This window comes from Pleurodeles waltl, chromosome 4_2, assembly GCF_031143425.1.
Source record: "Pleurodeles waltl isolate 20211129_DDA chromosome 4_2, aPleWal1.hap1.20221129, whole genome shotgun sequence".
In the NCBI taxonomy this organism is placed as follows: Eukaryota; Metazoa; Chordata; class Amphibia; order Caudata; family Salamandridae; genus Pleurodeles; species Pleurodeles waltl.
This window is the reverse complement of record NC_090443.1, coordinates 479,887,470-479,901,747: the sequence shown is the minus strand read 5'-3', so window position 1 is coordinate 479,901,747 and position 14,278 is coordinate 479,887,470. Positions and strand designations below refer to the sequence as shown.

The following is a 14,278-nucleotide window of genomic DNA, read 5'->3' as shown; positions in this document are numbered from 1 at the left end:
CTTAAGTGGTGGCAGCACAATGCCAGGCCCTGAGTCCAACCCCCGCAAGGTTACAGGGATATTAGTTAGATTCAGATTTTACAGGCCAAAAAAAAAAAAAAAGGAGAAATTCAGCTTTTATAGTTAGAGTTATTTAAAGAAACAATAACGCATGCGCTAAGGTAACTAACTCCAGCCCGCGACATGCACTGCTGATTACCCCAGATATTACATCACTCATGACATCTTCTACAACATCATTGATATTATCAAGTAACATTCAATAAAATTATTAATGAGAACTGTGCATGGCACACACAAATATAACACATACATATATATATATATATACACACACACATATATATATATATATATATATATATATATATATATATAAATATATATATACACACACACACACACACACACACACACACACTTTCAACCTACCCCAAAAAGATAATACATACACCGAAAAGATAAGTTCACCAGGGTGTACCTGTGCGCTAAAGAATGCTTTTAGAGACATGCGGGATAAGGCTGTGGGGTTCATTACCTGACAGTATCACCGTTGCCTCCTCGTTAAACTGCACACAGTTCACCTTCTGTTAGGAGAGAAAACAGTGTTTTAGTATTATCTTGTCCCCTCTCTGTCCTCACAATGTTTGCTGCCTGTGCTGTTGTACATCACATTCTCTACACAATCCTGCCATCTAGTGTTCGTTTAAGAAATGTTGCTACTTGCTCCCTTTAAAACGTAACTTGGTGCTTCTGGCTTAAGGATCTCTTGCTCACGAAGCCGAAACTCACAATACATCAATACACGGACTCCATCCACCTTAGATCATTTTTGTGCATCGGGTCAGCGATAAAGTGTAGTGCTCAGTGTTCAAAGTTGAGCTGCGCCAGAATAAAGGTTACTGTGTGGCATTAGAAAGGAGATGAAGCTGGAGAACATCAAAAGCTAAACCACACGTCGGACTCAGATCGGACTACAAAAGTAATTATAGACACATTGGATCAGCACAAAAATAAACGTCGCTGACTGAAGACTATACTCACTTTCTAGGTCATTCGAGAATGATTTATTTTTTAGGTGGGGCTTGGGGATGGAAATAAACCATTTAGATTGCACCTTCAATGTCAAAGTTGTCACAATGCGACCAGCATCGGGTATGTAATCTGTGCCTTCATGTATATCACAATGCCCGTGATGAAAATTATTTTACCTTCAGCACCAATTTCTTAACATGTCTGGCAATTATTATTTTGGCAGTGATCGAGAAGAGTCTCCAACCCCAGGGCACGATTCAACGCGAGTAGATGGGGTCTACCCACTTGTTTCACAGGATGGATGCAGTTTACGCTGCCAAGAGGTTGGGCCCCACAAAAATACGCAAAATTTGTCCCAGTGTAATTTTTTAGACACCAGGACACATTCAGCAGCGCCTACATGTTGTCTGCTTTCGCCACAACCTTTAGGAAGGCAGGAGGCTTATCAGATTCCAGCTGGGCCCATAACAAAAGCCAAGGTTAAGGGATCATCAGGCCTCCATTTATTGGAGTATCCTAGGTGGGAGCTATCAGGAGCCTCACACCTAAATCCAATAAAGAGGAAACAAGGAACACAGCTTATCACTTCACATGTAGTTGAGAGGCATGCTTTTGACTTTGTTCAGTCCCTGTATACAAGACATACACATGCACAGTAAGAATGTCAGATGCGTTGGTCTCTCCCAGTATTTACACAAATAACCATTCAAATGCTGATTTTTTGCCTTATTTCTTTTATAGCACTACTTCTCAAAATTCAGTGTTTCAGAGCACTTTACATCACAGACGATCTTACCGGGCATGCAAAGATCTGCGCAGCAGGTATCTTAACCCCATAAGATATTTTAAAATGCAAACTTTGAAACTAACTAAGCAGAACAGATTTACTGCAACATCTCCTTCGTGTCAATTTCTTTGTGGCAGGGTTTTAGAAAATAAATGTGCAAGTTGATGCCCAGATTATGCGTCTCGGGTGCACATAATCTCATTTGATGAATATTGTATTACACTCAAAACGTACTCATGGCAGACCTGCTAAACAGATGTGTGAGTTCTTAAGATCTGATGTCACTTCCTGTGAAGTCATGGCTGAGATGCCACTTCCTGTGATACCATGATGTCACGCGCCGTGATGTTAAGCGCTGTGATGTCACGCACCATGATGTCACTTGCATACTGCCTAACTGGGTTTGTCCCCTGCTTCGTTTTGTTTCAGGACTTTTGCACTGTACAACCCACTTACAATCACGATGGTAATGACTGTTTTCTTCATTGTGATCGTAAGTGGGTCGGAGACGTTCTCCATCAACACCACTCCAACCCCAAACCCCGTAAAAAAAAAAATATAATATCACCAGACGGGAGAAGAAATCGAGCTGAAGGTAAAATCCTTTTCAACACAGGCACTCGGTGCTCTGTGGCTGCTGCGGATAGGACATTCTGCAAAATGAAGAGCTGCACTTAACATCACCAGACTTGGATACACATTTATGGATTTCAGCCTAAAGTACAGCAATACCTATTAGATTTGCTGTTTGATGGCATCCATTCGTTCTGCCCGCATGATCATGAGTTCCTTCAAAAGACTGAAAAAGGCACAATGCAGCCAAACCCAATCGCGTCCTTCAACACCACCATTCCAATAATGTCAATATACACACAGTGAAATATAGCCCTAAGACTAGCATTTCAAGGTGCTCAGTCTTTTCAACAAGCACAAGAGCAGCAAACCCTAGAAATACAGTTCTTTAAGAAGGAAAAGTTTCAAGGCAACAAGGAAGGTTAAGGGGCCGAAAAGTATGGTGTGGCCGAGGGCCACATTTATGCCAGCAAGCAGAGTGGGGGCTGGGGGCGGGGGGCTGGGCGCACTGTAAAGTGGACATAGGGAGAGCGAAGCACGTACATGGTGTGGACTGAGGGGCTTTCAGTTATTTTGAGGGTTTAACTCCACAGTGCCCTCTAAATGGCGCCACCAGTTTTTAGAATAGACACAGGTTTAACAATACTCTTATGCTGTATCCAACTTGCTCTTTCTCCCTCTATCGCACCCTGGGGTGAACCTTCTCTGATTACTATGCTTTGGCGAGTCAAGTGTACAACTAGGAGTGCTTGCTGCTTAATTTCTCCCCGGAAGCCCTGCTCACAGCTCTGAAGGAAAATTACAGAGTAGGTCCAAGAAGGACCAGAGGAAGTTTAACAACAGTTTTATCCATTGATGAGAACGGTTAATAACTTTTTAGAAATATGGAGACTGCCCTTATCAACTATTGCCAGCACTGCCTCGATTAAAATGTCAATACTACTGTTCCTCATTTTATTCTTATCTACGCCTCGCAAGTTAAAGGTTCATTATTTTAAAAAATTTGATCAAGCCAGTTCATCTTTTTGTTTTTGGTCCCAGAAACGACCGCAGGTGATAATCAAGCCTTAAAGTTGCTTATGCGGGAGGAATACTTGGGACTCCCGGATTTCCAAAAATGCGATATGGCATCTTTTATCTTACAACTGAGGCATTTCTTGATGTCTCTCTAATTTTGATAACTCTATTTTCTTACTTATGCTAGAGTAGAGAAGTTGGGGCACCCGATCTGAGATGGAGTGTTTTAATGGCCAAATAGCCTAAAAACAGTTAGGTAAATGCTATGAAACCTTATTTGGTTGTTAAATAACAGTTTTTAGAAAATACAGAATCCCACAGAATAATGCGGAAACTCCTCTGCATTATTGCCAGTCTCACTCCCCCGCCTTGACTGAGGAAACAAAAAGGACAATGAGAGGATTTATCCATTGCAAAGGTTTGGGATTTGTTTGAAGGAACTAGACTGAAATCGCCTCAGACCCTATTTTTACCACTAAGTTTCTTCTTTATGGCATCAAAAGCTACTTTGAAACACACCCACACAAATTTAGCACTCTTCAATAACCGTAACAAAGGTTCTGCAACCGTGAAATCTTCTGAATGAACTTGGCACAAAATTCACACATGCCCATTAAAACACGAAGTTCATCAAGATCTGCAGGTTTGGCCACAGCCACAATGGCTTTGAAATGTCCATGTGAAATTCCCTTGCAGAACACATGTCCCAAGTACTCTACCTCCTTAACTTAAACCACAAATTTTTCCTTTCTTAATGTCAAAACTCTTGCTGCCATGGCTTTCAGTACACCTTATTCAATCTGTCAGTGTGTTCACATTCATCCTTCCATGAGCCAACACGTCATCCTGAAAAGTAGAAACACCAGGAATGCCAAACACTACAGCCTCAATCACTCTCTGAAAAGTAGCAGCTACTGATGCCAATGCACTGATAGTGCTTATTGCAATGGTTTCAGTGGCGGTACCAAAACCACTGAAACTGTGGCAGTGGGTGGGGTCAAAATGCCATGCGCGGCCGTGTGGCAGCTGCCGGGCTGGAGACTGGTGTCTCCAGCCCAGTGGTTGTTACCGCCGTGGCGGTCAGTGTGGTACAAAAGCACCACAAAATGGCTGTCATAGTTGTGGAACATGCAGCAGCATAATGGCTGGGTGTATGACCAAAGCAAGGTGGCCTCCCGTCAGCGCAACACAAACAGAATTCAAAGTGGGGTGGCGCAATAAGGGAAACGCCATCCGCACAGCAAGAATGTTACCAATGTATGCGTTGACGTTGCCTCCTGCTTCCAGCAGCAGTTGTGATGAAACTATCTTGGATGCCTCGATGTAGAAATCGGACCACAGCCACTAGCAGTGAAGGACAGTGAAACGCAGCTCAGACGTAGATCCGCTATGCTGCTCGTCACCAGTGAAGAAAGTTTAATTGAGCAGGTAATTTCTCCAAGAATAATTTATCGAAGATGACAACAAGCTAAGGTGAAACAGGAGGCAACGGTGAGTAGAACCCCCTTCTCAGCCTGCTGCGTCCCAACTGGCAAAACATAGCTATTAAAAGGAATCCTGCTCACGAATGTTCATGAACAAAACCCTCATGGGCTTGACTGGAACGCTACACAATGCTTATGGCTCACTCTTTGATTACCACTTTTTGGAAATCTCCCTCCGCTCCCAGGTTGGTAGATTGGGAGACAAAAATGTGGAAAGTCGGTAAGCGAGAAGCCGGGAATCATTCCATAGTTAACCACTCCTCACAGTTGAACAAATGGAGGAAATTGGTTTAGGAGGGGGAGAACTTGCCCACCTAATGTCATCTGTAGGGGGTGCATAGTATGTCAGTAGCAAGCATGCACTATCACTTTCAGGCTATAATTTATATGGAATATACTGTGGGATGAATTGATTTATTTTAGACTATTCACGGTTTGAAGGGTGCTAGGGCACTGTGGAAAATATGAACAGGGGCCGAGATGATGCGATCCTTTTTAAAATGACTGCACATTAAAGGGAGCACTGGCACCTTCATCAATTGGCGTTGAGCTGAAATATCATCCTTAGACGGACGGGGAGAAGAGAATAGATCAGAATTTTGTGGGTTTGTATGGCCTGGGTGGGAAAATGGTTGATGTATGCAACACAAAAGGATGATGGATGGAATGCTGAATAATGTAAAAACATACCCCCAGTCACAGATCTGGGTTTAATCCATTGTTACTTTGCTTGCCACACCATTCCCGTTTGGACCCAGCGCATATGCAAATCAGCCTTGACCCTGCTCCCCACTGGAACCATCCACCCTGAACTCCCAGGCCATGGTGGATGTAACCTGGTGGGGGGAGGGTGCTAATGTTGTATTTTTAGCCCTTTGGGTTGCTATTGGGTCACAATTCTTCCTTCCTTGGAATAACTGCATGAAAATTCATCTTTAGCGGGGGAAAAAAGATAGAGTCCCCGAACGAGGTGTGCAATTCACTGCGGTGAATAGATATTAACACCCACACTTTACTACACACTAGACATTACTACAGTGGGAAACATTTAGGTATGGCACTAGGAGACTTGACATTTAATCTGCGTTTTACCACTTGGCCAAATAATGCTGGTAGTGAACTTTAAGGGCAGGCTTAAACAGCCACATTCTGTTGGAGAGAGTAGTCCCAGAGTTTGGTTATCATACCCCTGTTGTGTAATGAGCAAGATGGAAACTATGGAATTAGAAGGCATGGTATTTTTATTCCAGGCTCCCCTTGTGACAAATCTTGGGCAATCACTTTTGAACATACTCCTCTGCTCTTTTTTTTTTTTTTTTAAAACAAAGATAGAAAATACTTAGCCTAAAAATTGTAGAGGGGGGGGGGGGGGGGTGGCGGGCAGTACACTCACTAAAATGTGATGTGGTGTAGTTCCGATGTTTTCAGTCTATAACATTCTCACAAGGAGTCCTGCACTGTGGTTTTGGTGCTCCTGCTTCAAACTATTTGATGATGGCCAATTCCTATACCTTTGCTCCCTTAATTGCAGTTATGTGATCGGGGTGGGCAACCCACGGCTCGAGCCCAATACCTGCTCAGATTGAGGTTCTTTTGGAACATGAATCCAAAATTAGCTGAAACTCCATGTGACTTGTCTGCTACCTGCACTCTAATCTCATGGGTCAACAATTAAATACAAAGCATTAACCTTTGACATAAAAATAGAGTGGGAAAGAGTTATCGATGTACCTGTATTCTTTGGTTTTTCCATAATGAGCAACTAATATTTTGTTCAACTGGTTTCTCTCACTACTTTTATTCAGACACCATGTCTGGATTTTAACTTCTGCATATATATCGTTATAGTCTTGATTAAGTTGTATCAATGAAACATTTATTGTTTCTCATCTCGTCATTATCACTAAGGCCAATTTGCAAATCATTAATGGGCTCTAAGTTTTAAAACTTCTCATGTCGGAGGTTTCAAAGGATTGCCCTAAATGTTTCATATAATGTTATACATACAAATTGTGTCATATTTAATTGTATTGCAATTCTGACTACCCACCAATAACCGAAGTATAAGAAATGGAATTGATTGTAAAAAATAAATTATGGACCTTAGGCTCTTTTTGTATATTTTTATTAGCTCACATTCTTGTTGACACTTTGTTACTCAGTGCGCTCCAGACTCAATAGACAGTGTTTTGGGTTTCTCCCTTTTTACCATAGTTGCATCCTTATGGTGACAAGGTGCTCGTCTGGTGTAGCACCCACTAATTGTGTTTATTTTGCTTCTGTACAAAACAGCGTTCTTGAGTCTATTATAGCCTTTACTACTGGGATGTGTGGTTAATCAAATCCACTACTACCACCGTAAAGTTAACAATGGAGTAATGTGGGCAGATTTCAATCTTAAGTGAGCTACACTGACTTTCCATCGAGGCCAGAATACAATTTAAGCCGGCATGTAAAGCTTGTGGGGCAGTCCAATGAATCTGCCCCACTCACTCCCACAGCCATTAACTGGCTAATCTTCTCAAACTGTCTTTCGGAGGGAGAGACCTCAGAAATAAAAACAATCATCTTCTGAAAATCCCAAATTACAGAACCTCCCATGCACTGCATTAGTCTTTCTCGGGCGCATACACACTTCTGGAATGCTCCTCCCTGAAAAAACATCCAGACGAAACCCACCCTTTAGCCATCTCCTAAAAACTCATCTAGTCAGACTGAACTGATGCAGTGACGGAGATCTAATTGGTTGCTGATGTTCTTAACTTTTATCTCCGCTCTGCAGTCCCCCACGCCTTGCTCCCTTTTCCATCCACCATTCTTTTTCTCTGCATCTTCGCCCTTTCCCAGTTACCCCCTTTTCGTGGCCTACCTCCTCCCCTGGTCAATGTTGCCCTGACACGTTTCCCCGCTTACTCTTCCTCTCCCATCCTCTCCTACACTCGTCTCCAGCTTTGGGCCCACCCTCTGTTCCCTTCAGCCTTTTACCCTCCTACCTTCCTACCCCATACACTCCTCACCCTTTCCACCTCTTCACCTACTCCCCTAGTTCTTTCTTTCCTTGCTCTCGCCTCTTGGTTTGAACTTGTCTTCCCTCCTACAACATATCCCTCCTCTTTGACATCACCCTTTCTGTGTTTCATACTGCGTGTACATTTTTTAGGTCAAGCATGCAAACGCTTTGACCTGTTGTAAGTACTGTGGACTTTTAACCATGCCCACCTCACACCCATCACGTTCATTTGTTTGTGGGCTTGCCTTTCAAAAATCACTTTGGTAAATGCTTTACATTTGTCCCACCTTGGACACTGACCTTGTTACAAAGATATTGCACGATTGCCAATATACTTCAGAATGGGCAAAGTACTTTTTCTTTTGTCTGCGCTTTGTGGCTGCCATGGTGCGCCCAGTGTTCAGAGCTCAAACTCAACCAGCAGTTTTGTTTTTACATTATATGCATTCTGATCACATTCTTTGCAGCAAGCATATTAACCCTGTGTGCTACCTTATGATGACTTTACGCTTTCACTAGACAAAAGTACGTTCTCTTGGCTGCCATGGCGCTCACAGTGCTAAGCGTTCAAACTCAATCAGCGCTATGGTTTTTACATTATATGCACCCTGATTTGCTTAGTAGATGTTCTTTGCAGCTGTCATATTAACCCTCTGCACTACCTTATAATAAGTCCAAGCTTCTACCAGACAAAAGTACGTTCTCTCTCCAGAAAGAACATTACCCCTCTGTGCTACCTTATAATGAGTTATTTTAATAGCTTTACAGTATATGCATTATGATCTGTTTAGTACACGTCCTTGGCAGCACACATTCATTCTGGCACTTGTAGTTTTAATTTTATAGCGTAATACAAGTTGGAAACCATCCCTTGGAGTAGTTTTCGTAGAGTTGTCCAGCTCCCTAGCTCAATGCGAGATTCACTCATTTAGTTTGTTTCAGCTTTGCATTCTGGGACTTGTGGTTTTATTTTTATAATGTGATACAAGCTGCGAATACATAGCAGAAACCCAACTAGATAAACTACACATGTTGGGGTCTGTGAAACTTGAGCAGAGTGCGCATGTACTTATAAAACTAACCGCAAGGAGACCTTACTGTTGATTATGCTGTACAATGGTCAATATTTTATAACTAATATTTCAGTTCAAAACTGACTGAGGACCATTAATATCATGTGAGGTGGCTCTCCTCAAGCGTGTGAAGAATCATGGACATTTTGTTCGACTCCCCAGAATGCAGTAATGGTATTGTGATCCAGGAAGCACACATTCTTGAAGTACAATTTAGTCATTTCCCCGCAGGCAATGTCGCCTGTATCAAACGGCAAGTAAATATGATTTGCACCTGGGAATAGTTTATGTTTTAAAGGCCTTGTTTAAAAAAAAAAAATCCAGTAGACCTACCAGCCCTTTAGTTATATGCAGGGCCACTGGAATTATGTGGCAGAAAGCACCAAAATATGCGGCAGGGTTGACTAAGTAATGTGGCAAAAAAAGTAAAGTTATGTGTTTACAATGCCAATAGCTCCAACTCAAGTAACTGCAAGACCTATTGCATTGCAAATTCTTGTTATGCTTTTCTCTCCCTTCCACCCACTCCTTCTCTGAACTTCTTTTCACACACTTTTCAACTTACCCTTCCTTTCTGATCCCTGCACCTTAATTCCCGCCCTTCCTTTCTCTTTATGCCAGTCTCTTATTCTCCAGCTCCTTCCTCTTTCATACTTCGATTCCAGTCTCCTCCTCCAGCCTCTCTGCTCATCTTTTCCCATGTCTACTCTCGTTTTTTGCGTATCTTGTTCCCCTGACCTTTATATTGCTGTTTTTATTATGTACAGTGCAACTATACCTCATGGTGCCCTGCCCTATTTAAATCTGTTAAATAAATAAAAACTTGTCTGTCTCATGTTGGTGCAACCAAGATCACAGTCCTGAGTGCTTGTCTCATTTTTCTCACCACTAACAGAACTGGTGGCAGCGATGGAAAAGCGCATGCAAATATCTCAGACCAATTTACCAAAGGGCCTTCCATAGGTTCTGGGGTTGTGGAAACCGAAGGGACTCGTTGGGTGTTTTGGTGCTCACCTGAGGCACTCAGAACATATTATTCATTAGGAGCCCAAGGGCCTCAGTGGCTCCTGCTGGCTCCCCTTGCAGGAGCTGGCCACATATATTATTGGTGGGTGTCCTGGTGCAAACCCAGAGAACCCACAATGTATTTCTCATTGGGGGCCTGAGAAGAAGCCCCATGGCCCCAGCCAACTCCACAGCCAGCACAATACTGCAGGCTGACTTAAGACATCTTCATTACTCTGCTCCTGCCCGGGCAGGAGCAGGTTTTTAATGTGCTCCCACCCAGGCAGAAGCAAATTTGTGTTCCCGTCCTGGAAGAGCATGTCCGGAACAATATTTCTATTCCCAGCCCACAGACTCTCGTGTAGGGGCCCACAGTGTCCTGGGTATGGGGTCCCTGGCATTCTGCAATTGAGATTTGGCAGATTGGGCCACTGGAGCTAATCTTGGGGGTGGGGGCATGCATGGCTATTCTTGGATGAGGGTAGGCCCATGCATGCCCCTTCCCTCCCCCCCCCCCCTCCCCACCAAAAAAAAAAAAAACTTGCCCCAGGAGAGGGGGTTCCTGGGGCCCCTGGGCTCGGGGAGAGAGGAGCAGATCCCTGCAGCGCCATTTATCTATACACCTTGCAACTTAATTTCTCAAAAACTACTGAATGGATTTACGCCAAATCACAACAGCACACTTTCCGGACCAAGCTCTAGCTTGCTGTCAAATTTGGTGTAAATCTGTTCAGCCATTTTAGTTGTAGCAGGGTTTAATTTTCCTATATAAAATTGCATGGGGCAGCTGGTTAAGCCATTAAGATGCTGAGGTGGAAGCATTTCTGTTTGCTCCTGTCCGTCTCAAGACCAGCTTCAAAGGCAGAATCAGAACCTTCACTTCCGAAATTTTGGCTAAAGAATATTTGGATAGCCTGGCCCCTACTCAGCAAGTGTAACCCTCTCAGCTGACATAGTCCGTGGGATCAACCCCACCCCCTTTTTCTTGTCTCAATCAGATTTGGCTAGATGAAGTTTTGTATGAGGGGCAGAGGGGCACGGTGGGGAGCCAGCAGAAATGTACATAGGGAGCCATCACCCAGGCCACAGCTAGCCAGATTGCCTCATGTGGCAGGGGTTGATGGGGGGGAGGGGGGGGGGGGGGGGAGGGGAGGATGGGTTGGGGAATTGCATGGGTTAGGGGAAGTTATGGAGTGGGTGGGCACTGGGGGGATTTCAAAGAGGTGGAGGATGAAGCTGGACCACCAAGGGGAGTGGTGTGAGGTGTGGAGGCTGAGGAAGCGGCTGCATTAAAGGCGGTTTGGATTGGTGTAGTGAAGTACATGGAAAGGGCCTGGAATAGTCAAAACAAGCAGATGGGCTCTTATTGGAAGGACATTTTTCTCTGGGTCAGTAATATGTGGTTTGGATTAATTAGAAGGACTTATCAGCTTCATGGCTAAAATACGGATAGTCTCTTTAAATATATGTGGTCTGAATGATGGGGCAAAGAGGAAGGTGACAGAAGTTCTTCGAGTCTTGCACGCAGATCTTTGTAGTCTTCAGGAAACTCATGTACATCAAAATAGTAATAATTTGTTAGAAACACTGGGTTTGTTGTTAATCACAAACAACTCAGGGTACTAAAACCTGGGGGTGGGTCACTATCTTAGCCCGAGGTAGGGTGTGTGAATTTAAACGCTGTTCTGCTGACAAATTCGGAAGATAGGCCATTGCAGAATGCAAGTATGGCAGAGAGGTCTTCTCTATGTACGCACTGTCCTTGATGATCCCCGAAGTCATAGACTTTATGTTAGAACTCGCAGACTGGCCCGCTCCATAGGTCATCTGTGGGGATGTTAATTTTAATGGGCCCTGGGCCTTTCTGGGGGATGTAACCGGTCTTGCTAGTGGCTGGAAAACGTGTGTCTCTAGAGCCCTCTGTAACCTCCAAAAAGGAATTGGTCTTGTGGATGTTTGGCCTGCGCTCAAGGCACCTGATCTTGAATTTACATATTATTCCGCACCGTACCACTCTTTGGCTCAGCTAGACTACTTTTTTATGTTGCTGGAGCTAATGGCTGGTGCTCAGATAGAGATATTTCCTTGGGTTATGTCAGATCACAACCCCCGGTGACAGAATTATCTGTGGATGGACTCATTAAAAAGGGGTGGTCCTTGTCATTTGAGAGAGGATTTTTATCTGACCCTGCTTATATTCACAGAATGAGTGTACGGATCCCAGACATTTTTAAACTAAACATAGGGAGTACTCCTCTGGAGATGGTCTGGTATGCCTTCAAGGCAAGGGTGCGGGGGTAGACTAAGGTTTAGTTTTGCTCAACAGAAGCTAAAATCAGATAGTCTTGAAGCGCTACTTGAGTAAAGCAAAAGCTTTTCTGATCAGCCATTAAGGAAGGTGCAGACCCTGTCACAGCACAGCAACAAGTTGCTTTGGCTAGATTAATGCTAGAACGGTGGAAAAAACAGCCGAAAATGTTTGATCAATGTGCCAAGAATGCTATGAGTATAGCGAACAGGAAGGACATCATTTAGCCACTTGCACGTGCCATAAGGTTGCTGCAGAATATGTTAGCAAAGTTAGAGAATCAAATGCAGACCTAGTGGCTGGCCCTGAAGGTATAAGATACGTTTTTAGGGGAATATAATGAAGAACTCCATCAAGCCCAAGCTTCATGGGGGAGAGGGGGAGGAGGTGAAACAGATTATGGAGGACTTTTTGGATAGTGTGGCCATGACTGTAAACACACAAGCGAAGTGGGATTCTCTGGAGACTAACTTCACAGCTGAAGAGCTAATGGCTGCCCTTTTTGAATTGTCCTCAGGAAAGATGGCAGGGAAGACTAAACAGCATTGGAATTTTATGACTTTCAGTTCGCAGATAGGGTTGGTCATGCTAGAACTGTTTGTGCAAATTCAGCATGGTCTACAGCTTCCGGAATCCTGGTCAAACACCAACATTGTGATTTTTCTCAAAAAAGGGAAGACATCTACTGACCCGGGATCGTATTGGCCTATTACTTTATTAAATAGTGACTCAAAGATTTACTCTAAGATTTTCGCCACCAGGCTAAGTCGTATTGCTGCCAAATTAATGTCAGTTAACCAACGTAGCTTTATTCCCAGTAGCGATAATACGGATCATATCCGCTGGGCCATAACACTAAGTTGCAAAGGAGATTGCTTATGAGCCCATGGCTATGGCCCTGTTGGACGCAGAAAAGGTGTTTGACAGGGTCAATTGGCAGTATCTGCAGAAGGTCATGCATTTGTGCAGTTTAGAGATGAGTTTCATCAAGGCAGTCCAAGCTATGTATTTTAAGTCTATGGCCCAACTGCAGCTTATGGGAGGGCAGTCTGAACCCATAGAGATGGAAAGGGGAATGCGACTGGGGCATCCGTGCTCTCCTTTGCTTTTCGCTCTATATATCTACCCCTTTATTCGTAAGTTAGAGGCCAGTCCAGGAATACTCCCAGGACAGCGATATGGGTGGAGCACTAAATTATTAGCACATGCTGATGATGTGGCAGTTATCACTACCAATCCGGACTTAGCTCTGCGGGCAACAAAGCTGGAAGCTGCTAGGATTGGGGAGTTTTCAGGCTGTTTGTTGAATGAGAATAAGACACAGCTTATGGTGAACCTCCAAATTGACACCCAGATGCCTGAAGGAAAAAACTGGATGAGGGAGATATAATTGTTATACCCCAGTTCACAGGAATCCGGTCCTGCCCAATATTTTTCATGATATTTGTTTGACATGGTGGTGGAGGCAGGGATTGCTTACGTTATGGGATTTTTATGAAGGAAATAGTATGGTGACATTTGAGGATCTTTGTGAAAGATGAAAAAATCCCTGCTGTGCATATTATAAGTATCTTCACATTTGTGACTGAAGTAAAAACAACTGGTGGGGCTACTGGTTTTCCAAAGTCTCAGCTTATGGATCAGCTGCAGCGCCCTGTGAACGGTTCGGTCAGCCAGCTTTATCGAATTCTTAATTCTTACATGCCTGACTACCTGGAGAAACGTAATGCTAAGTGGCAGCAGAGACTGGGCATTGGGGGAATCTTACTTTTATTGATTCACTAGATCTTCGACACACAATATTGTGCTCCTCGGAATTTCAGGCAGAGCACTATAAAACAATCTTTAATCTTTATTTTACCCCTGAATTTATTGTCAAGTGGGGAGGTTCTGAGGGAATATGTTGTCTGCACTGTCTAGCTAGTGAAGCTAATTTGGTACATATATGTTTGCATCTTGAAGGAAACTAGATTTGCAAAAAACTAA

General features: G+C 43.6%; 1 protein-coding gene across 3 annotated transcripts in view; it reads right to left on the bottom strand.

Moving 5' to 3' along the window:
- The window catches only part of WDR83 (WD repeat domain 83), a 188,316-nt gene that overhangs the window by 84,814 nt on the left and 89,224 nt on the right, over window positions 1-14,278 (bottom strand). For all 3 annotated transcript variants that reach the window (XM_069231831.1, XM_069231832.1, XM_069231830.1), the window contains one exon: window positions 539-587. In XM_069231831.1, the coding sequence (XP_069087932.1) occupies window positions 539-587 (49 nt within the window). The remainder of the gene's footprint in view (window positions 1-538; window positions 588-14,278) is intronic.